General features: G+C 45.0%; 1 protein-coding gene across 5 annotated transcripts in view; it reads right to left on the bottom strand.

Moving 5' to 3' along the window:
* Positions 1 to 6661: 6661 nt before the first annotated feature.
* The window catches only part of LOC147021754 (NEDD4-like E3 ubiquitin-protein ligase WWP1), a 153798-nt gene continuing 140003 nt past the window's right edge, over positions 6662 to 20456 (bottom strand). For all 5 annotated transcript variants that reach the window (XM_085892033.1, XM_085892034.1, XM_085892037.1 and 2 more), the window contains 3 exons: positions 8846 to 8942; positions 8649 to 8721; positions 6662 to 8528 (listed from right to left, as the gene is read on the bottom strand). In XM_085892033.1, coding sequence (XP_085748159.1) covers positions 8429 to 8528; positions 8649 to 8721; positions 8846 to 8942 — 270 coding nt within the window. In that variant the 3' untranslated portion in view covers positions 6662 to 8428. The remainder of the gene's footprint in view (positions 8529 to 8648; positions 8722 to 8845; positions 8943 to 20456) is intronic.

The following is a 20456-nucleotide window of genomic DNA, read 5'->3' as shown; positions in this document are numbered from 1 at the left end:
CAGAGTTCATTGATCCTGGGCCATGGTTTAGTGTAAAATTTGTAAGTTAAGGTAAGATGTACTGTAAATATGAGTGCGCCCCCGGCATGTCTGTCCTAGCGCCGGCAATTTTATTTAAGTCGTCCGTGTGAGTGAGTTTGTTTAGGTAGTTACTCAGCCCTCAGGTTATTTATTTTGGGGACACGAATACCATGAATGTGGCACTCAGGGATCCGTAGGTAAAATGTACTAGGGGAAAACTACACATGATGGCACACGAAAATTTGACGACTCGGGACGAGTCTGTAAAAAGGGGAGGGGGTAGTGTTGTGGTTGACGAAATTCGCAAACCACCATTCAGGTCCCTTAGGTGAGATATCTCTGTAAGTATATGTGTAGTTAGGCCCAAACCCGTTGTTTAGAGGGAATAAATGTCATTCATGCGGGCTGCGACCCTTCTAGATAGCCGTTTTTCTTTTACTATCTTTATTTTGGACCAGCCGCCATTACTACCACCACCAACCACGTCTCAACAGCCATCACACAACAACCACCAACCGCAACGCCGCTTCACAACAACAGCCACGACCTTTACCGTCACAACTCGCCCTCGCAACCATCGCATCACCGTCATTCCCACCCCGCTTGTGGGCACCGATACTGGACTCGTGCAGGGCGCGCACCGAGCAGGGGTGCAAAAGCGCCGGCCTTTCCGAAGAAAACGGATCAAAAACGACTCACGCCCACTTCTGTTCCGTCCTATCGGTGAGCGTGGGGCGATTTGGCCCCGCCTCCAGGTACGTTGGAGTGTGGTCGCTATATGCAAATTCATGGATCAAAAAGCATTCACGCCCACTTTTCCTCGGTCCAATGGGGAGCCAGTTAGAGGTGAAGGGTTGGAGGTAAAGGGTCGAAGGTGAAGGAGCGAGGCCACGGGGGATATAAACGACCGCGTTCGTCAGTCAAGTGGAGTTGTCGGTGGAGCTGGGAAGAAGTGGTAGTAGTCAGAGTGAAGAGGACGGAGCTGTGGAGAGGTGGCGGCGGCGAAGGCGGTCGAGGGGGTGCTCGTGTCGGAGTCGGGGAGCTGCGGAGGGAGAGGCCGGCGGCGCGACCGAGGTCGTGGTGGAGACGCTCGTCGCGGGACCCGAGACAGGGAGATATCCTCCATCCCCCGAGCATCAACAACCCCCTCCTGTTTCCCCCCGCGCTGAGATAGTGCGAGAAGGGGGCCCCGTCCCCACCCCATACCAGGCAGTCCCAGCGAGGCCCGCGGAGTCGGGGCGCCAGCGCCATTTCGCGGCTCATCACCAGACGGGTAGGCCCGACGCGGTCTCGGCCCCAGGCCCGCCTCATCCTTGAGGGTGGTCCTTTTCTTTTGCTTTGGGTATATGTGTTGTCGGTGCCGTCTGTGAAGTAAAACTGTATAAGTGTTGCCGTGTGCTCGGTAGTTGGTTAGATCTGCATTGTTGCATTTGCTTTTTGTGTAATATTGTGTTTCTTCTTCTTTTACATTTGCTTTTGGTGTAATTGTATATGTGTGCTTTCCGTTCATCGTGAAATAAATGTGTTTTATGTTGAACTGTTTTCCCGCTTCGCTTCGTCTTTTCCTCTATTGAATCTCCATCTCACTTCACGTAAAGGGTTGGTCGTGGGCTAAAACGCCCGATAATTAATCGAACCGTCGAGGCCGACGATAACACCGCTCGGTTATCCCGATAGTACGGAACGGGTCGCTTAAAGTGGCCCGTCTCCGAAGTCGACCTGCGGCGAGGTGCGATCGCCCGGTCTACCCTCCGTGTGGGTACTTAGGTAGGTCGAATTTGGCGAGCAACCCTATCCCACACGGGGGGGGGGGGGGGGCGATTGGCACGATCGTGGTGAGGCCGAAAGGTCCACCCGTGACTAGTTCCCGGCGTTAGTCCGAGAGGGTCACGACTGGATTGTCCGTCCGGTGGGCGACGTGCCGCGATTCGAGTTACGTGGCCGTTCGCACGCCGGCGGGCGCGAATCCGCAACAACATATATATATATATATATATATATATATATATATATATATATCTATACATATATATCTATACATATATATACATATATATATATATATATATATATATATATATATATATATATATATATATATATATATATATATATATATATATATATATATATATATATATATATATATATATATATATATATAGTGTTACGGCTGTGGAAATTCGCAGAGCAACATTTAGGTCCTTAGTTCAGTTATGCCGATAAGTCCGTGTTCAGTTAGATTTCCCCACTGTTGTCTAATTTTTAGATTTATTCGTGTGGGATTTATTCGTGTCACCCGGGCTGTGATCTTTGAGTTTGCCGTTTTTCTTTTACTATCGTTATTTTGGACCAACCACCATTAATACCACCACAAAGCGCCACCAACCACAACAATCACGATCACCACAACCACCTTCTCGTCAACCACCAACATCCCCACAAACAACGAACAGCCGCCTTCACAACAGCCACCTTAACCACCACCGCCCAACCACACCACCCTCATGACCACCACGAACGCCAGCCACACCACCATCAAGACCACCACGAAACGCCAGCCACGCCACCATAACACCAACCACCACCGCATTTCCACCTCTGCAAGGTTGCGAGAAGCCTGGCATTCATCGGGGGAGAACGGACGACGGCCTCACCCCTCCCCCCAACGACAAACACGTGTGGAAAAAAACGAAAGCTATGGCAAAGGCAAAAGAAAAGTCCCGATTCGGCGAGGAAAACGCCCTGCTTCTGGAAGCTTCGCACGCGTGCTGGAAGGGAGGGGGGCGAGGGGAGGGGCGAGGGCCATGGAGATAAAAGCGAGCGCTGAATGCAGCGAAGTGTGTGTGTCGTCGAGGAGAACCGAGTAGAGGTCATTGAGAAGCGAGTGGAGAGGCGAGTGGAAGTCAGTCGGTGGAGGTCTGGGTTCGTGTGAGAGTGTGGAGTTGTGGGCAGCCGCGCTGGAGCCTGGAGTCTCCGCAGTCGGTGAGGAGCTGAAGAGGTCCAAGAGGGACACCCAAGCAAGTCACCACGAGGGTGGAGGTAACCTGCGGCGGCCTCTTGGAGTTCCTTCGGTCAACCAAGCTCCTTGGACATAAAGACCCTAAGGGGTCCAGTCTGACCTCCTTGTCTTTAAGAGGGTCTTTTCCTTGCTTTTATTTGTGTGGAAGTTGTGGCGCCGTGTCCCGTTAAGTAGAAAAACTGTTGTGACTGTACATGATTAATTATAGACGGTTGAAGCGCTTCTCCTTGCTCGCGTCTTGGTCTCGTGCCGCATTCATCACAAATCAACTGCATGCGTGTTTCACCAATTCATTGGATGATTGTTTGTATACGTGTAAAATAATAAATGTGCTTATTTGAATGTGAACCTGTTCGTCGTGTCATTTTCCCCGTTGAAACGCCATATTTCATTTTGGAATGGTAGCGGGCTTTTTGATAGCCGTTAAAAGAATCGAGTCCAGCGAGGTCTCGCGATAATACTCCGCTCGGTTATCCCAGAATGGAACGAACCGCTTAAGCGGTTTGTGTCCGAGCAGACCTCGCTGAGGTACGGTCTCTCGGTAGGCTGCCCGCGTGAATAATTAGGTATATCGACAATTCGGCGATTGACCCTGTCGCGCGCGGGTAGAATATTGACTCGGCCAGCGTTTCTCAACCTTTGATGGCCCATGGCCCCCCTACCGAGTCGCTTAACATTCGTGGTCCCCTGCCCTACAATAAAAGATGCAGATTTCGTTTTATGAAATTTATTTACTCAGTCTTAAAAGATAAATCAAAGTAAACATTTTTCTAAGCAATACAATCAATGAGACACTTGCTGTTGGGCTTGTCTGACGAGGCCTCTTATGTCCGGCTCCGTCTTGGACACAGCAATGCGAATATCGTTCCCAACGTCAAGACGGTTTCATGACTTAGTTTTAATGGTTGCAAGGTCAGAAAATCCGGATTCGCAAAGAAATGTTGTGGCGAATTGAATGAGCATTACGGATGCCTTCTTGCTGAGTAGTGGATACGCATCCTGAACAGACAACCAGAAGGTGGAGTGGTCTTCTTTGTTACTGAAGAGCAGCTTCATTGCTTTTGAAACCTTCAACTCCGCCAGCTCCTCTGCTTCATCTTCAGTAGGTTCAATTTTGGCGTTAAACGGGTCTTTGTGCCACGGAACATCCAACAGTGCATCGTCGAAATACGATTTGAACTCAGCGGAGAGATTGTCGAGATGTCTAGTGATGCAATCTTTGATGCCGACGGGAAGCTCAATCCTCTGTGTCTGCAGGTGCTCGTCCAAGAAAGGAAACAAGGCAGTGGACTTGATTCGTGCCTGCCAGACTTCCATTCTAGCAGACAGTCCGGCAAGCTTGTCTTGAACGTCACTGACTGTCACATCACGGCCTTGCAAGGACTGGTTCATTTCGTTAAGTCGGCCGAATATATCGGCCAGGTAGGCGAGCATCATGACGAACTCTTCACTGTCGAAGTGGACATGGAGGTTGTTTTCGTTGTCTCGCAGGAAGATTTCCACATCAACCCGGAGTTCATACAGCCGAGAGAGGCATTTCCCCCTCGATAGCCAACGGACTTTGGTGTGGAACAGAAGTCCAACATGTTCCGCTCCCATTTCCTTGGCCAGGAGTTGGAAGAGCCGATGATTTTTGGCCTTCGCACGAATGAAGTGGATCACTTTGACCGCGACGTCCATGACTTCCAGCAAACGAGGCGGAAGAGTCTTTGACGCAAGAGCGTATTGGTGTAGCGAACAGTGGGAGGACGTCACATGGGGCCATTCGTTCTTCACAAGCGTGACGAACCCTCCTCTGACGCCGACCATCGCTGGGGCACCATTCGTACAAATGTGCTTGAAATTCTGCCAACCGAGTCCATTAGCTTCAAAAAAAAAAAGAGTCCACAATAGCTTTGATATCTGCCACTGTCGTTGTGGTTGGTAGGGTATTGCAGAACAAGAACTCTTCCTTCATCTCTCCCTTTCTCTCGTAGCGAGCGAAGGCGATCAACTGGCTCTCCAGGGCGGTGTCGGTAGACTCGTCTAATTGAAGGCTCGCCTGGAGCGTGCTTTGTTTGATTTTGGAGCAAACTTGACGGCACACATCAGCGGCCATGTCGTCAATCCATCGTCGGATCGTGTCATTAGAGAGCGAAACTTGCTCGATCTTCTTTTTCGCCTCTGGTCCGATCATCAATTCCACCATTTTCTCTGTACATGGCTTGATAAGGTCCTCAGCAATAGTGTGCGGCTTCTTTCACTTCGCAATTCGGTATGCCACTTCGTAGCTGGATTGAAGAGCAGGTTTTTCTTCTGGCCGGAATCCACATTTGGGAAGTGTCGCTTCACGGTAATATCGTGATTGTTTCACAGACAGAGTGTCGATATTATCTTCCTTCCTTCCGGGATGCATCTTGTCGCGATGGTTTGAAAGTTTGGAAGGATGTAGTGATGCATTTGACATCACGACCGAGCAGTGCAGACATTGCGCGCTGTCCACGCCATCTCGACTGACATTCGTGAATCCAAACTTGAAATAGCTGTCATTCCATTTTCGAGCCTTCGACATCTGAGAAAAAAATTGAAAAAAAACAAAATTCTAACGTTTTTGTAAACATTGGTTCACTCTGAATACTCTGTGGGCTCCGCCTTCTCTTTTAAAATCGTGGTTAAACTCATCTACCCTTTTTACTTTGACACTATGACCAGAGACTCGTCACCTTAATTGTACATTACAAGCTTCTGCATTCTGAATCGCAGTTTTTTGGCGTCCGCTCATGGCCCCCCGGTCGAAGGCAGATGGCCCCGTGGGGGGGCCATGGGCCCCCGGTTGAGAAACGCTGGACTAGGCCGTGGTGTGCGCTTGGAGCACACCCGTCACTGGTTTTCGGCGTTGTTCTGGAAAGTCACGACTGAATTGTCCGTCCGGTGGGCATACGGCCGCGATTCGGCTGAAAGCGGCTGTCCGCACGCCGGTGGGCGGAGAATTCGTAACGATAACTATATTTATTTTTTTTACATCCGGTGGATGTGCAAATCAACGACTGAGCATATACACCATGTGCGCAACTAAAATGAATACAACTTGAAATTGCATGAATAACAATATTTGAAAACTCCGCATGCACTGTCTGGACTAAAAGGCTCTGAAATGAGGTATTATTCAGCATTGTACGTGCTGTGGTTACGACGTTTACCCTGCTCAGACGGAATCTGGAAACGTTCTTTTATAAATAGATAGACAGATATATAGATTATCTTCTGCAAGGTTGGCAGGATGACCTGGAAGAATGTACATTCGCCTCTGAGCTGTCGAGCCTGAGCTTGAATCTCGGCCGAGCTATAAACCGGTATCCCAGTGTTTCAAAGATTCCACGGTGTCCTTTGCGAAGAGTATGCGAACTATCACCAACACAATGAACAAATTACAAATTCCTGCTCTAACTTTCAGGGAGCTCTGCATCCCGTGCTCCCAGAAATGATACAACCAGCAGCCGCAGGCTGCATACAAAATAAATGAAAGAATAATATCCTGCACACTGTATTGTAAGTACTTTACAAATGCAGAAAATAAACGTTTGCAGGAATAGCAATGTGCAGCCATTAATTACAACAAGAATGCAAAACTAGATGGCATTTGTTATAAAGTTTGTTTATTTGTAACATTTTACAATTTAATCTCATCTCATATACAGGCTAACTTTGTCACACATTTTCTTTACAGGGTGCATATAAATTATTTTATAATTCGCTTTTTCATGCCAATTTGAGAGATAGGTCATTTCCATTAAGATATGTGGTTTCAATTGCCTCGAAGACCAATAAGGTGTGACGAATTGTGGAGCAGAGCGAGTTCATGTTGCACAGCATGTATCGGATACTGCTCGGTAAGGGGTTGGGGGGAGAGGGAGGGTAAGAGAGACAGAGAAAGAGAGAGGGAGAAAATGCCTTTCATAACACCACTTGTTCCATGGGCCTCATTGTAGTTCGACGTTCACGATGTTGTTGTGCCAAATTTTATCGCAATGTTCACTATATCTGTACAATGTTCTCATATACCTGTCACCGGTAAGTACAATGATCGGTACAATCTTGCACCCCAAGTCTACTATCTCAATTGAGTGGTGTAAGTTCCAAAATGCGAAAGGTTTGCTATTTGGGTATGTGTCACGTTGGGGCACCAGTATAGTTGCTTAAAGTAAGGCAGCCCATCCTGGAAGGGAGGAAAATGCCTTTTTGGGTTACCAGGTCCACAGCCCCAGTGCAATGCATTTCCACACAGGTACTCGGAAATCTCGTGGCTATGCAGAAAGTGGCACAAGCGCACAGATATTGCTTATGCTGCAAGCTACTTGCAATTAAATTTGTCACATCTTTAGACTATTTAAAAAAAAAAATGCAAATCATCAAACTTCTATCTCGGCGATAAAGCATAATTGTGCAATTTTTTTTTCCTTGTCAAAAAAATACGCTGGCCTCAAGGAAGTACCACTTTATGGTAATCTGTGCATATTCACAGGGCCTTCTTGATAGGAAAGCAAGAAGTGAAAGTTTGATGAATATCGATTAGTCGTTTTTTTAGCTGCTCCATTCCTATGCCGAATACGATTGATCAGTGGAAAAACAGAACGAGGAAATGTGGTGAGAAGTGGGGAAGTTTAGGTGGTTTCCACTACGCTGGGCTGATTGGTTTGATTGCAAGTGTCTCATTTATCAAATCCATCACTGAGAGAGGCAAAGTGACCTTGGATTTCGATTAAAAGGAAATGATCAGCTCACCCAAGCAGCCAAATCAACCTTGTGCGATGAAAACACTCCGTTACGCTCTCACCGATTCGTATCCACAAATTTCCCTGCCAGGATGAATTGGTCAACGTAAACCAAAGCATCTCAAAGAGGAATCGGTGATGAGATCGAGCATAATGTGGTCTTTTTTTTTTCTTCTTTTTTTCGACAAAGTAATCTATTTTGAGGATTACAATACATTCCTTTACATCTGATACATCTGCTGCTTACCAGGGTGAAAGGAAAATAAAAGAGAGTTGGGGTGAGGGGTGGGAAATAAAGGTTCAAGCAAAGTAATAAGTCCACTCAAGCCACCTGTCAGGTGCATGCTTAAAGGTCCACTACCATACAAACCAGACCAGTTTTCAAAATGCACCTTGGAGAACATAAGCTGGCTACATATGGAGTGCTTTTGTCCCTTTGCATCTCAGTCGAAAGAGCACTGTTGGCCTCGTCGGTCGAACAACCAAAGTGAAGTTTCGGTGGTGATCGACGATGCATTTTAAGAGGGATTTGCGAAATCACGTGTGCCATTATGATCGTGGCTCCCACATGAGGAACAGGAAAATCTCTGGTATTTTCATCATGGGCAGTCCACTGTCGTTGCAACCAGGAATGTCATTCTTGGCCAAAACCCTCCGTTTCCTCGATAGCAAACATCAGCTTCTCTTTCAGTTGCTCATAACTTTTGTATGGCGGTAAATCTAACCTGTTAAAACTAAGGAAAACACACGAGCATAATATCAGGGAACTGCAGTCAACAACTACAAAAAAGCTCAGTTTGAAGCTTTTGGAAGTCTGAGCATGAGAAGCAAGAGGAACTTGACCCAAATCTTACCAAGTGTGGCTGCGAGGAAGCCATGTTTCCTTCCCCACCTTCTCAATGCAGTATTTCTGAGGTCCATTGCTTCCTACATGGACAACGAGAAGATGACAGATTCAACACAAGTTGCTTTTGACATGAAGTATTATTTATTTATTTATTTTAAAAATGTAGTTGGAGTGTTCCTGCCACACCAGCCACAACAAGTTTACCCATGAGCTCGGCAAAGCCTCCCACAGGCAGGCGACACGTTCCGGTGACAAACTGCAGCAGCCGTGTTCGCTTCTCATTGTCCATCTCTCTCACGATCTGTAGAAACAATGGATAAGTCACAAAATATCAATACAGCTCGTGGTAGCAAAGAACAGTGATACGTGGTGGTTGTTTTTGGTGGAGGATGCAGCCAGTTTCTGGTGTTGGACCACATTTCTCTCAAAGAGGCTGAAATGAATGGTTCAAAACCAAGACATGGCGATATTTAACCAATTTATTTATCAAGTTCGAAAATGTACAGACTACTTTGATAAGGTGACGAGGAGTCAACATAGTTCTTCATGGCATTCCAAGCTGTTCACCGAAGCAGCTTATTGGCATGTGGAGAAATCTCATCGCTATTTGTTTTCAGTCCCCAACTGGTTTCACAGGAGAGGACTACAGTTTTTGCTCTCTGTCCTGTGGTTTTTCAGAACTTTTTTCCCCATACTTTTTGACATATTCAACTGAAACTTGGCAGATGGCTTTATTATGTTACAGAACAAGTTTGAGTTTCACGGTGTTTCATCAATTTTTCACAGAGTTATGCCTTTTTTGGACTTGGAAAATATCACATCAGTATGGAACATTTATTGCAACACAATTTTTGCTCTTGTTGACACACAATTTGCAAAAGGATTTCATCTTAATACTTAATTGCTCGGTTTTTCTGTTTTGTTCCTTTATAGCCTGTTGTGGTTTAAGTGTTACATTTGCTCTGAATTCATATCAAGGCCATGCAGGTGCATCAGAAACCACGTGACACCTTGCACGTCCAACATTCTAAATGGAAAAAAGTAATGCAGGCAGTTAAAATAGATTTATTCCATTGCTGATGAACAGCAGCTTGTGTGCCATTCCTCAGGAAATGTGTAACCAGAATGTGTACCAGCAGTTTGAGAACCAGTTTTAAATTTGGAATTGATAAGGGATGCAGTTAACTGATTTGTGTATATGATTATATGCACGCTGCAGTGAGGGAGGGCACTGCGTGCCTTTCTGCAGTTCATTACATCGTGCCACAGAAAAGAAAGGGCTAAGTGACAATATAACTGTTTCATCGTCCCCAAAAAAAAAAAAAATAATCACGTTTTACATTCATCATCATGTGCCATGCTCTTGTACAGAGCGTTAATTATTCTGAGGTAGTTTCTTGGTTAGGGTTATAATCTTGGAGAGGTTGACACTGACATAGAATACTAAACAGAGTGTGCAGGAATTTGGAATTTGTTCCATGGTGCCAGCGATAGCTCACCGACTCTTCTCAAAGGATAGAGGGATATTTAACGCCCACCAACTAATGCTGGCAGATGGGACACCCATCTTAACGTCTGTCCGAAGGACGGCACACACCTGATGGTTCGTCCTGCCTGTGAAACACCAGGATTGCAAGAGATGGACTGAGATTTGAACCTAGGTTAAACAACTCAGAGGCAAGTGTGAACATACCTCTCGGCCATAGCTCTACACTTTCCTCAAGGCTAACAGCACACCCAAGCTACCATCAACCCATTTAAACTCGCTCTCTCTCAGGCACAGATTTATCCCCTCTCGTCTTCAGTTGTCCTACCCTTCCTCCCGCTCATGGTTCACTGAAGCTTGTGGTGAGGCAGTTGTCCTGAAAACTTGCCTTTGCCTCATAGAAAGCAAACCCAACTGAAGGTAATCTCAGTTCCTTCCATAAAGCTCGGAACAAGTGTGTATCTACCCTCAGGAGAGCTAGAAAACAACATCTTTCTAAGCTCAAGTCAGAACTTTCAAACCCCTCTCCCTCCTCTAAATCCTGGTGGCATCTAATCAAATCTGTTTCTGGTGTATGTCCCCCTCCATACCCTCCCTTACCTCAAATTGCCGCACTGCTGATACCACACATGAAAAGGCTGAATGCCTAAACTCGGTGTTTGCATCTAAATCTTGTGTCCGAAACCCATCGCTTTCTGTACTCACCTTACCCAGTCGCACCCAACTGTTCCTGGACTCTGCGTCCTTTTCTCCTGACAAAGTGGAGAGCTTGCTGTCAAGCCTCGACTCAGATTCTGCAACTGGTTCGGACGGCATCAGCCCACATGTCCTAAAAACCTGCTCCTCTGCTCTTGCTCACCCCCTCTCTGTTCTATTCACCCTCTCATTTGCCCAAGGTCATCTGCCCTCTGCTTGGAAATCAGCAAACATTACTGCCCTGCACAAAAAGGTGCAAAAACATATCCCTGCAACTACAGACCAATCAGCCTTCTCCCAATCATCAGCAAGGTTATGGAATCCATCATCACTTCAGACATTACATCCTTCCTCTGATCCAATGGCCTGATTTCCGATCATCAATTTGGTTTCAGACCAGGTCAATCTACCATGGATATGCTGCTTCTGCTCTCCCAACAATGGATGGAGGTACTCAATGCCAGATATGAAATCAGAGCCATATCCCCAGACATATCGCGTGCTTTTGACACGGTCTGCCACCCTGCCCTGTTCACCAAACTCTCTTTCTATGGTATCCAAGGCCATCTCCACTCATGGCTCGCAGACTTCCTCTCCTGTCACAGCCAACGTGTGGCTCTAAATAGAGTTCTCTCCTCCCCTCTTCCTGTCCAGGCTGGAGTTCCTCAAGGCAGCGTTCTGGGCCCTGTTCTTTTTCGGGTTTTCATCAATGATCTCTCTGACCCTCTGGAAAATCCTCTTTATCTCTTTGCTGACGACTCCACCCTCTGCCATACCATCTGTCATTTCTCAGACTGGCAAGCAGCAGCTTCTTCGCTTTCTGCAGATCTGGATAAAATCACAAACTGGTTCAACACGTGGAACATGTATATTAAATTTTGACAAATCTCACACTCTCACTATGTCTCTCCGAAAGGACTGCTTGGAACCCCCCCCCCCCCCATCTACTTTCTCAACACTCCTCTGAAAGAAGTCCTTTCATTCAAGCTTCTGGGTCTCACTATCTGCCATGATCTTTCCTGGGAAAGCCACATTTCCAACCTGGCCTCCAAAGCCAATCACCAACTGGGAATCCTCCATCGTCCTTCTTCGGTCCACCTGAGCTCCTGATGACATGCAATGCTTTCGTCCGCAGCCTTATGGAGTACTACTCTCCCCTCTGGGCTGGTACTCCTGCCTCTCACCTTTCTTGGCTTTACACTGTGGAAACCAAGGCATTTAGGATTATTGGTCTCTCCCACGGTGAGGCTGTCCTTGGGCTTCTCACTCTCTCACCACAGGCAGGTCAGTGGTCTTTCTGTCTTCTACCGTCTCCTTTCTGGTCTCGCCCTTCCCCCCCCCCCCGCTTTGTCTGCGAGATGTCCCCAACACATTTCCGCAGGGCACTCAAGGACCTCCCCCTTCTGGTAAAACTACCATATTTATGAATCACTGCTCACCTTCACGTTTTCATTATTCTTTTTCCCCACCTTTGGAATAAACTCCCACATACTCTTCAATCCCATTCTTCCCTCCAGGTCTTAAATATGCATCTTTAAGCTGTTCACCACCATCTCAGATCGTCCCCAATCCAAACCCATGATATTTTCTACCCTCGTAAACCCCCATACTCCACTCCAAGCCCTCCTACCAAATTCAGTTTTCCCTCCGGAGAGTTCAATCCGGCCTATCAAATAAGAGGAGACAATAACCGGGGAGACACACTAATGAGTCAGGAACGTCCTGTGGGAGGAAGAATTATGTTAAACAGATGATGTCTGGTTCATGAACAGTAGCCTGGATTGAGAGATCTGACAGGTTGGAGTGGAGACCTGTAATGTTTGAGTTCCACACAGTTAGGGACAGGGGGCAGGAAAGGAGGCATTTGGAGGGTGCAGTATGGGGGTGAGGCTTTGTGAGGGTGTGGGGTGGTGGAGGTTTGAGTGTGTGGGGTGCAGGGGAAGGTTTTAGGGGATTGGTGAGGGGGAAGCATTGAGAGGGTGGGGTGAGAAAGGATGCAGAAAGGGAGAACATGACGCTTTGAAGGGGTGGGTGGGTGGAAACGAAAGCGGAAGGAGGGGACATGAAGTGGAGGGATGTCGGTTATTAATTCCCAACTTTGACAAACAGAGATAAAGATTATGGGATGGGAGAAATTATTGTTTTTGAAGGCATGGAGAAACGTGGTGCTGTGTATGCAGGGGGATGGTTGGTGGACGAAGCACTTAGCCGACAAACAGTTTTGGAAAATAATCTTTGAAGAAGAGAAATAGATTGTCATTAACAGCACGGCTAAAATCAGTGCTCCTTTCAACATTTGGATCTTGCTCGATAATAAATTTTATATGGCCTGCTCAAACGTGCCGAGAATTTGGCTGAGGTTTTTCATGGTGAGTTGCTTGAATTGAGGCATCATAGCATCTTCTTCTTCTTCAGCCCACTGCTGTTCCAATTACATGAGATCTTCGTTGCTTAAGGGTTCTGTATGAGACAACATCCTTCTCTGTCAACCTCATCAAAACCAGCCTACTTTGCCAGGTCGACAATTTGGCTTGTAATCGACGGAACATCAACAAACCCTGTGAAATTGTGGACACACTCAGGCCACACTTTCTTCCACACAGTGTTCATTGAAGAGGCACTCACCTCCACCCACAAATCCGAAATGTTTTTCAAAGCCTTTTCACCTCTGCCACCGAAGGTGGATGGAGGTTATGTTTTCACTCCTGTCTGTGAGCAGGATATTTCAAAACGTTATGGACAGATTTGGATAAAATTTGGTGGAGAGGTTGGGTATGTGACAAGAAAGAAATCATTTGATTTTGGTGAAGATCTGGATCCTGAATTTCTCAATTATTCTTCCACCATTGAGAGATGGGTCCAAAACAATATACAACACAATATTTCAAAAAAGTTGTGGATGAATGACAAAACTTGGTGGATGAGTTGGGTAGGTGACCAAGAACAAGCTGGTTAGATTTTGCTTCAGATCCAGATTTGGCTCATCGGTGGGATACAAAATGGAAACTTTAACCTCGCGGAGGTATGCATTCTACAGAGTGCAGTTCTAGTTATGTTGTCTGCTCACCAAAACTCCTTTATTGATGGCTTGTCCACACCATCGGTTTCCTTGATGAGCCAATGCAATGTACGCTTAATATAATCGGGTTTAAAAAGCAGCAATAACCCCCTGATTCATGGGCTGTAAAAGTGAGGTAGTATTGTGTGGCAAAAGTACTATCTGCACATTTTCATACCAATCTTCCATATTCTGAAGATGTGGAAGGGCATTGTCTACAAGTTGCAACGATTTGTTGTCGAGGTTGTTCTCCATGGAGTACAACTCAACGTGGTTGGAGAAGTAATTGATCACGTAATCCTGGGTCAACGTTCCAGTTATTCAAGCCTTTGGATTTGACCGCCATATTACGGGAAGCTGTGGCTTGAGGAAGCCCTTTCGCGCTCGTGGGTTTTTAGCACATGGTAGACAAGTGGCTTGAGTTTTACATCCCCTTCTGCATTTCTGCCAAGTAACAAGGTCAGTCTGTCCTTTGCTGCTTTAAACCTTGGGGCAGTTTTCTCTTCTCATGCAATGTATGTGAGGGAGGGCATTCTTTTTCCAAAAGAATCCAGTTTTGTCGATATTGTCCACATGCTTCGATGAGTAACTCCTCTCCTCAATGATGATCTTCAACTTTGATGTTTGATGATGATGCACTTTATGATGCACTTTTTTTTTGACGCAGAAGACAACAACTTTGATGCACTTTCGGTTGTGGAGGTTAGTATAATGCCAAAACCTTATGAACCAACCCTGGCTAGCTGTGAAGGTCTCTGCGTAATCACCCTTTTCTTCACCTTGCACCTTCCATTTTCTTCTTTAAATCAGTCCACAAACTGTGGGGTTTTTTTTTCTTGGATCACATCAAAAGATAAAGGTATGTGATGTTCAGTTTGATCTTCGATCCATGCACTTCATAACTGCTCCATGTACTGCATGGCACTGTCTCTCACTCTGGTTAGTCTTGTAGCATTCAAACTGGTCAGTCTCTGATATTTCCTTTACTTTTTCCGAACTTTTCACAATCAAATGCACAGTCAATGCAGCGATGGTATATGCATGGCCGATTTGCATTGGTCCTTCACCATGGTCACGTCTCTTATTTATATTCAATTTCAACTTCAATGTAACAGCTTCTCATTGTTTCTTGAGATGAGGCATGATTGGCCAAGGACTGGCTGGTACTCATTATGGAGGGTTTTGGCTGTTTCAAAAGGAATATGAATAAACCTCTCAATCAGTGAGCGTCTTCTATCCTGCGAGTGTGGAGGGCATAGTGTCCAGTGCATGCACAGCCGAGTGAAAATGTGTTTAGGTGCATCCTGGGTGGTTGCTGTTTCAGACACGCGGTTTGAAAGTTTTTTCTTATAATGGCATTGCAATAACACGAGGCACGTTTGTGATAATCAAATATTTGGTCATAAAACTAAATTGCGATAAATAAAAACTGCAAACTTGCGATAAGTGAGGACTTATTGTGCTCTGTTAGTGTACTTGTGAGGTCCACACGTGTTTTAGATCTGCTTTTGTCACAAGTTCAGACGATACAGCACACACAACCTGCCCAAATGGTCCACTTTTCTGTTAGTTTAATCCCACCCAATCTTGCTCTACCCCTTCTCCCTCATACAGTACATTCCTCATGTTTCCCCAAAGTCAGTTTTGAATAAATATATAAATAACACTTCAGAATAGTGTGCACGAGGTGTCAAAATTAGCTTATGGCAATTCTGTGAATTCTGAAGCTTCCCCACCCCCTTCCAAACCCCAACTTCAACACAAACCATTTGTGAGGTAAAAACGAATACAAAGGTGAGTGCCACATGTCAATCTTCAACATTTGACACCAGAATTTTGGTGTCAAATGATACATCGATCGAAGCCAGTACCCACAAATGGCAGCACTGGTGGGGCTAATCATCAAAATGTGCCTGAAACGCGTTGAAAGGCTCCCACCAAGTAATAACAAACATTTCATGGTTAACTATAAACTGTTAGCCATGTTCATGCGAAACCTTTTTTTTTTCGACGCACAAGACCAAATAGCATTGCCAACTCAAATCACATGCGAAATACAATGATGATGAATATGCAACAAACGTGAACATTGACTGTTTTGCTCTGCAGCACAAGCTGTTAATCAGCTATTTAGTCCATGAGCTGGAGGGCCATTTCTGGCCAATTGGTACCATCTTGAGGGACCAAGGTTTGTCGTGATTTTCTGTTAGGTTGATGTATCTGGAACACAAAAATGCATGATGGACATCTGAGTAGAGTAGCTCAAGCATTTTATACAGCTTTATGTGCAGCAGGGGTATATCCACAAAATACGCTAATTTTATCACGTTTATGATTTGGTGGTGTCATTACTCAAATGTAATGCACTTTATTTGAAAGGAAATTTAAATCACATCCATATCACAAATCATGCATTTTACTTCCAAACTGCAAAATTAAAAGGATACTAAGTTTTATTAATTAATCTGACATAGTTTCAAAGATGCTACATATTCAATTCAATAGCAGAAGAAAACGTATATGTTGTGAAGTTCTTGAACAATTTTGAACAGAATGTGCCACAGAGTTATCTTTAATCCCACAGTGTTAAATAAAGAAAATAGCTATTCGACATAATCATTAAACAGAAACAGGCAATGACAAATAATTTGAGAGATATGCATTATGGAGTATCAATTTTCAACGTTACTGTCATCATCGTCTTCATGATCCACGCTGCCATCCGACTGTTCATCTTGGACCTTCATGTTCGCACACTCCTGGAGAACACAAGTAGCTGTGCAGCTTAGGCCATTGACCATGCATGTGCATGCTGGCAGCCTACACTCCCGTTTACACTTGTAGGATAAAAATTCCACAACATCAGGAGCTGGGGCACCAGACAACCACTCAATGGCAAGTCTACAATCGTCATCCAATACCCAACCATTACAGTCAAGTGGACTGGGTACACGTGGAGTTACTTCAAGACTGGTGCCAAATGGCTGCTTGGTAACATGATCTGGTAGCATGAAGCTTCAAACAATCCTGACAAGGAGGGAGTTGTCCTGACTGGATATCACCATTCTTAGCACGGAACAACTGAAACCGCATCTCGTTAACTTCTGTGATTTCAGTTTGAGACATGTACAGCTTGCAAGTGAATTCCTCAAGCACATGGAAGAGATCATCCTGTAGTGTCCAGTCTTTCCCCAAGTCACTGAAAGCTGTCTGAAACCTTGGATTGTTGATGAGGAGTTTGAGTCCTGTCACCTTTCCACGGCCACTGAAAGCGCTTACTGTGTCGCAGCCTGTGTAGGAATGCAATCCCAATAAAGCTTTACAGATGTTTCTGCCGAGAGCAACAGCAACTTTTGTTATGTCAACAAGTCTGGTGTGGGTTCATGATCCACATCGGATGAACAGATTACAGTCTATGCCATCATGAAAAGTCAGACATAGCATCATGACGTCTGTGTCTTCTGAAGCTATCATCACAGAATGGAAACTTGACGATGCATGCTTATAGTGTAGTAGCAAGCATGTGTCTGCTTCCTCATGAGATGAACGGAGCTAGTCAACTTCAACTGCAGCCTCATGGGTGATCTTGGTGCAGATATCCTCACATGTGACAAAGGACCTTGTCTTTAAGTCTTATTCTGTAGGGCCCTGTTCCCCATTGCTCTGTGACGAATTTGATCAGCTTCGTCTTGCTGATGTCACAAGACAGAAGACGCCTCCATTGGTGTATTCGGTGACCGGGTGCTATGTTTGTGAAGCAGATACCTCCATCAGTCGACCTCAGGGCCCGTTCTGCATCTTTTATAGATATCTGTTTGTAGACGTCGAATACTACATCAACCCTCTTGCTACTTGCTGATGTATTCAGTACAGCTGAAAGAAGCATATCAGCCACTTCATCAAAAGTGAGATTCTCCCCTTTCAGCTTCTGTACAATACTTATGCCATCAATGATACACGCTTAGGTGTGTTGGACGTTTTCCACAGCAGAGACCTTACTTTCAAGCTTTCTGGCAAGGGCTGCTTTGTTGGTTTTCTTCATAGTACCATCACAGTTGGCCAAGGAAGAAGGAAGGGGGCCTAGGGGGTGTTTCAGTACATCATTCATGTTTAACTTTCTGCTGGAAGCTACGAGTATCATCTGTCCAAACAGTTTATTGTCACTTTTGAGGACTTGCTCCTTGTTAGGTAGTTTTCTGCTGATCCTTTTGTGGGCATTATCAAATGTCTTCAACTGCATCTTTGGCAAACTGTCAAAAAATGGTTTTGCTCATCCTTCAATACGCTGTATTTGATAATCTGTATATGCTGCATCCCCTTTCTTGTGAGCAGTCAAAAGATAATTGGCAACTTCTGGGGACACACGAGAACCAGTTGAGATTCTTATCAGCTCTGAAGGATTTTGACTGAATGGGTTTGTCCAGGTGTCTTCCATCAGATAAACCTAACTGTCAACATCAGTCTCATCCTTGTGCATTCTTGAAGCTCACAAATCTGTGTGAACCATTCTTTTGCTGCAGCTATCATCTATCATCAGCCTCATTTGTTTAAGACAGGTACTTCTATATTCTGATGTGACATAGTACCTGCTAACAGCAGCAGGCTTCAAGCTGAATCCCTTTGTGCCTCTGGTTGTCTGTGTGTCCTTGTTGACTGTTTCTTCAATGGTTTGGTCAACAGGAAGTCTACCAAATGTATTGGTTGCACCTAATTGTACTGAGAAACCTCCTTCTAGCATGTGCTGATGAACCTCTGGGTGCGTCTCGGATAGCCTGGTCATTTGGCGGTAATAGACTGGTAGATACTTGGCATAGTTCAGCCTGTCATATGCAAAGCACCAAGGAATGATACTTTGGATAAGGCCCAGTCACACCTTGATGTTTTAGCCAGCTTATGCCGATTTTTGAAAAATATGTCGAAAACGCTGGCACACTTCGAATACGTTATGGGTAAGTTTTGGAAACATTGAGAGCATGCTGAAAAACACTGCCATACGTCGTAGTATGCTGGCTTTCATCGTTGTACTTTGTGGTTGTCCTCAAATTTTAGCATGCTAGAAATTTTACGACTTATGCCAGTGTATGACTCACAAGTTCCGCGACGCTGGCCATAAGTTGTAGGCACGTTATGCGATCGTTGACACACGTCGACACACGTTACTTGTAAGTCAATCATAAGTCGAAACACGTCGAGGTAATGTTTAGCGTACCCGAAACTTATTTCTAACCTATGAGTAACGTGTTGTAGGCACGTTACGCGATCGTTGACACACGTTACTTGTAAGTTACTCATAAGTCGAAACACATCGAGGTAATGGTTAGCGTCAGTGTTCCAGACTCCCTGGTTTTTTTTTTCTTCGGTATGACGGTGATGTTGACACTTCGATTTCTAGTGCGGTTATGATTTAAATCGTTGAGCGGCAGCCTATTAATTATATTATATTATAACTGCACGAGAAATCGAAGTGTCAACATCACCGTCATACCAAAGAAAAAAAAAACCCAAAAAAACCAGGGAGTCTGGAACACTGACACTAACCATTACCTCGATGTGTTTCGACTTATGAGTAACTTACAAGTAACTTTTGTCGACGTGTGCCAACGATCGTATATCGTGCGTACAACTTATTCCCATCACATGCGGAACGTGTGAGGCATACGGCAAGTATGTCGTAAAATTTTTAACACGTTTCAAATTTCAAGACGTACTCCACTTACTACGACGTATGATAGCGTACCTTAGCGTTGTATTCACATATACCAAACTTACCCATACCGTATTCGATGTGCGCCAGCGTTTTAGACGCATTTTTCAGAGGTCAGCATACGCTGGCAAGATCGCCAAGGTGTGACTGTGATGTTGACACTTCCATTTCTCTGGCGGTTATGATTTGAATTGTTGAGCCGCAGCCTTTTAATAGGCTACGCCACGTGATCGTCGGCGATACGTGCAGCGCGCTATGCATAAGTTAGACTATCGTTGGGCATAGGTTGTTAACGCCGACAACAGGCTAAGCATTCGTTGGTATAACTTATCTACAAGACAACGAAACGTTCTGTGTCCATTACTAATATGTTATGCATACGAACCAACTCGTTATGAATACGTCCAAATCTTTTAAAAAAAACATCAAAAGTTCAGCGTAAGCCAGCATTTTACATACATTTGATACGTTGCCATTGCTGGCTAAAACGTCAAGGTGTGACTGGGCCTATAGCAGCCAAATGGAGAACCCAGTTTCCTTCCCTCGATGCTCAGATAAAGGGCAGGTATTACAGTATGGCCGAAGCGTCGATACACAAAAGCGCTCTTTACACAAGGGGTTTTAACATGAAAAACGCTATAACTTGTCCAATAATTATCACAGAAAGCTGCCAGACATTCTGAAATAATATTAAGATATCATTCTATATAAAACAAATAACAATGGCTATATCCATGTCCTAGAATGTTATGTCTTATGAACAAGTATACTTTTAATGACCGTTTTTGCTCTCAAATTTGCCTTGCGCAATTATTTAGCGAAGCATGTTATAGCCTATAAAATGCTTATCATTTAACCTATAGTCACATAT

Source organism: Eptatretus burgeri, chromosome 8 (genome assembly GCF_056783735.1).
Source record: "Eptatretus burgeri isolate ZD-2024b chromosome 8, Ebu_testis_v1, whole genome shotgun sequence".
Classification (NCBI taxonomy): Eukaryota; Metazoa; Chordata; class Myxini; order Myxiniformes; family Myxinidae; genus Eptatretus; species Eptatretus burgeri.
This window is presented reverse-complemented; position numbering and strand designations above follow the sequence as displayed.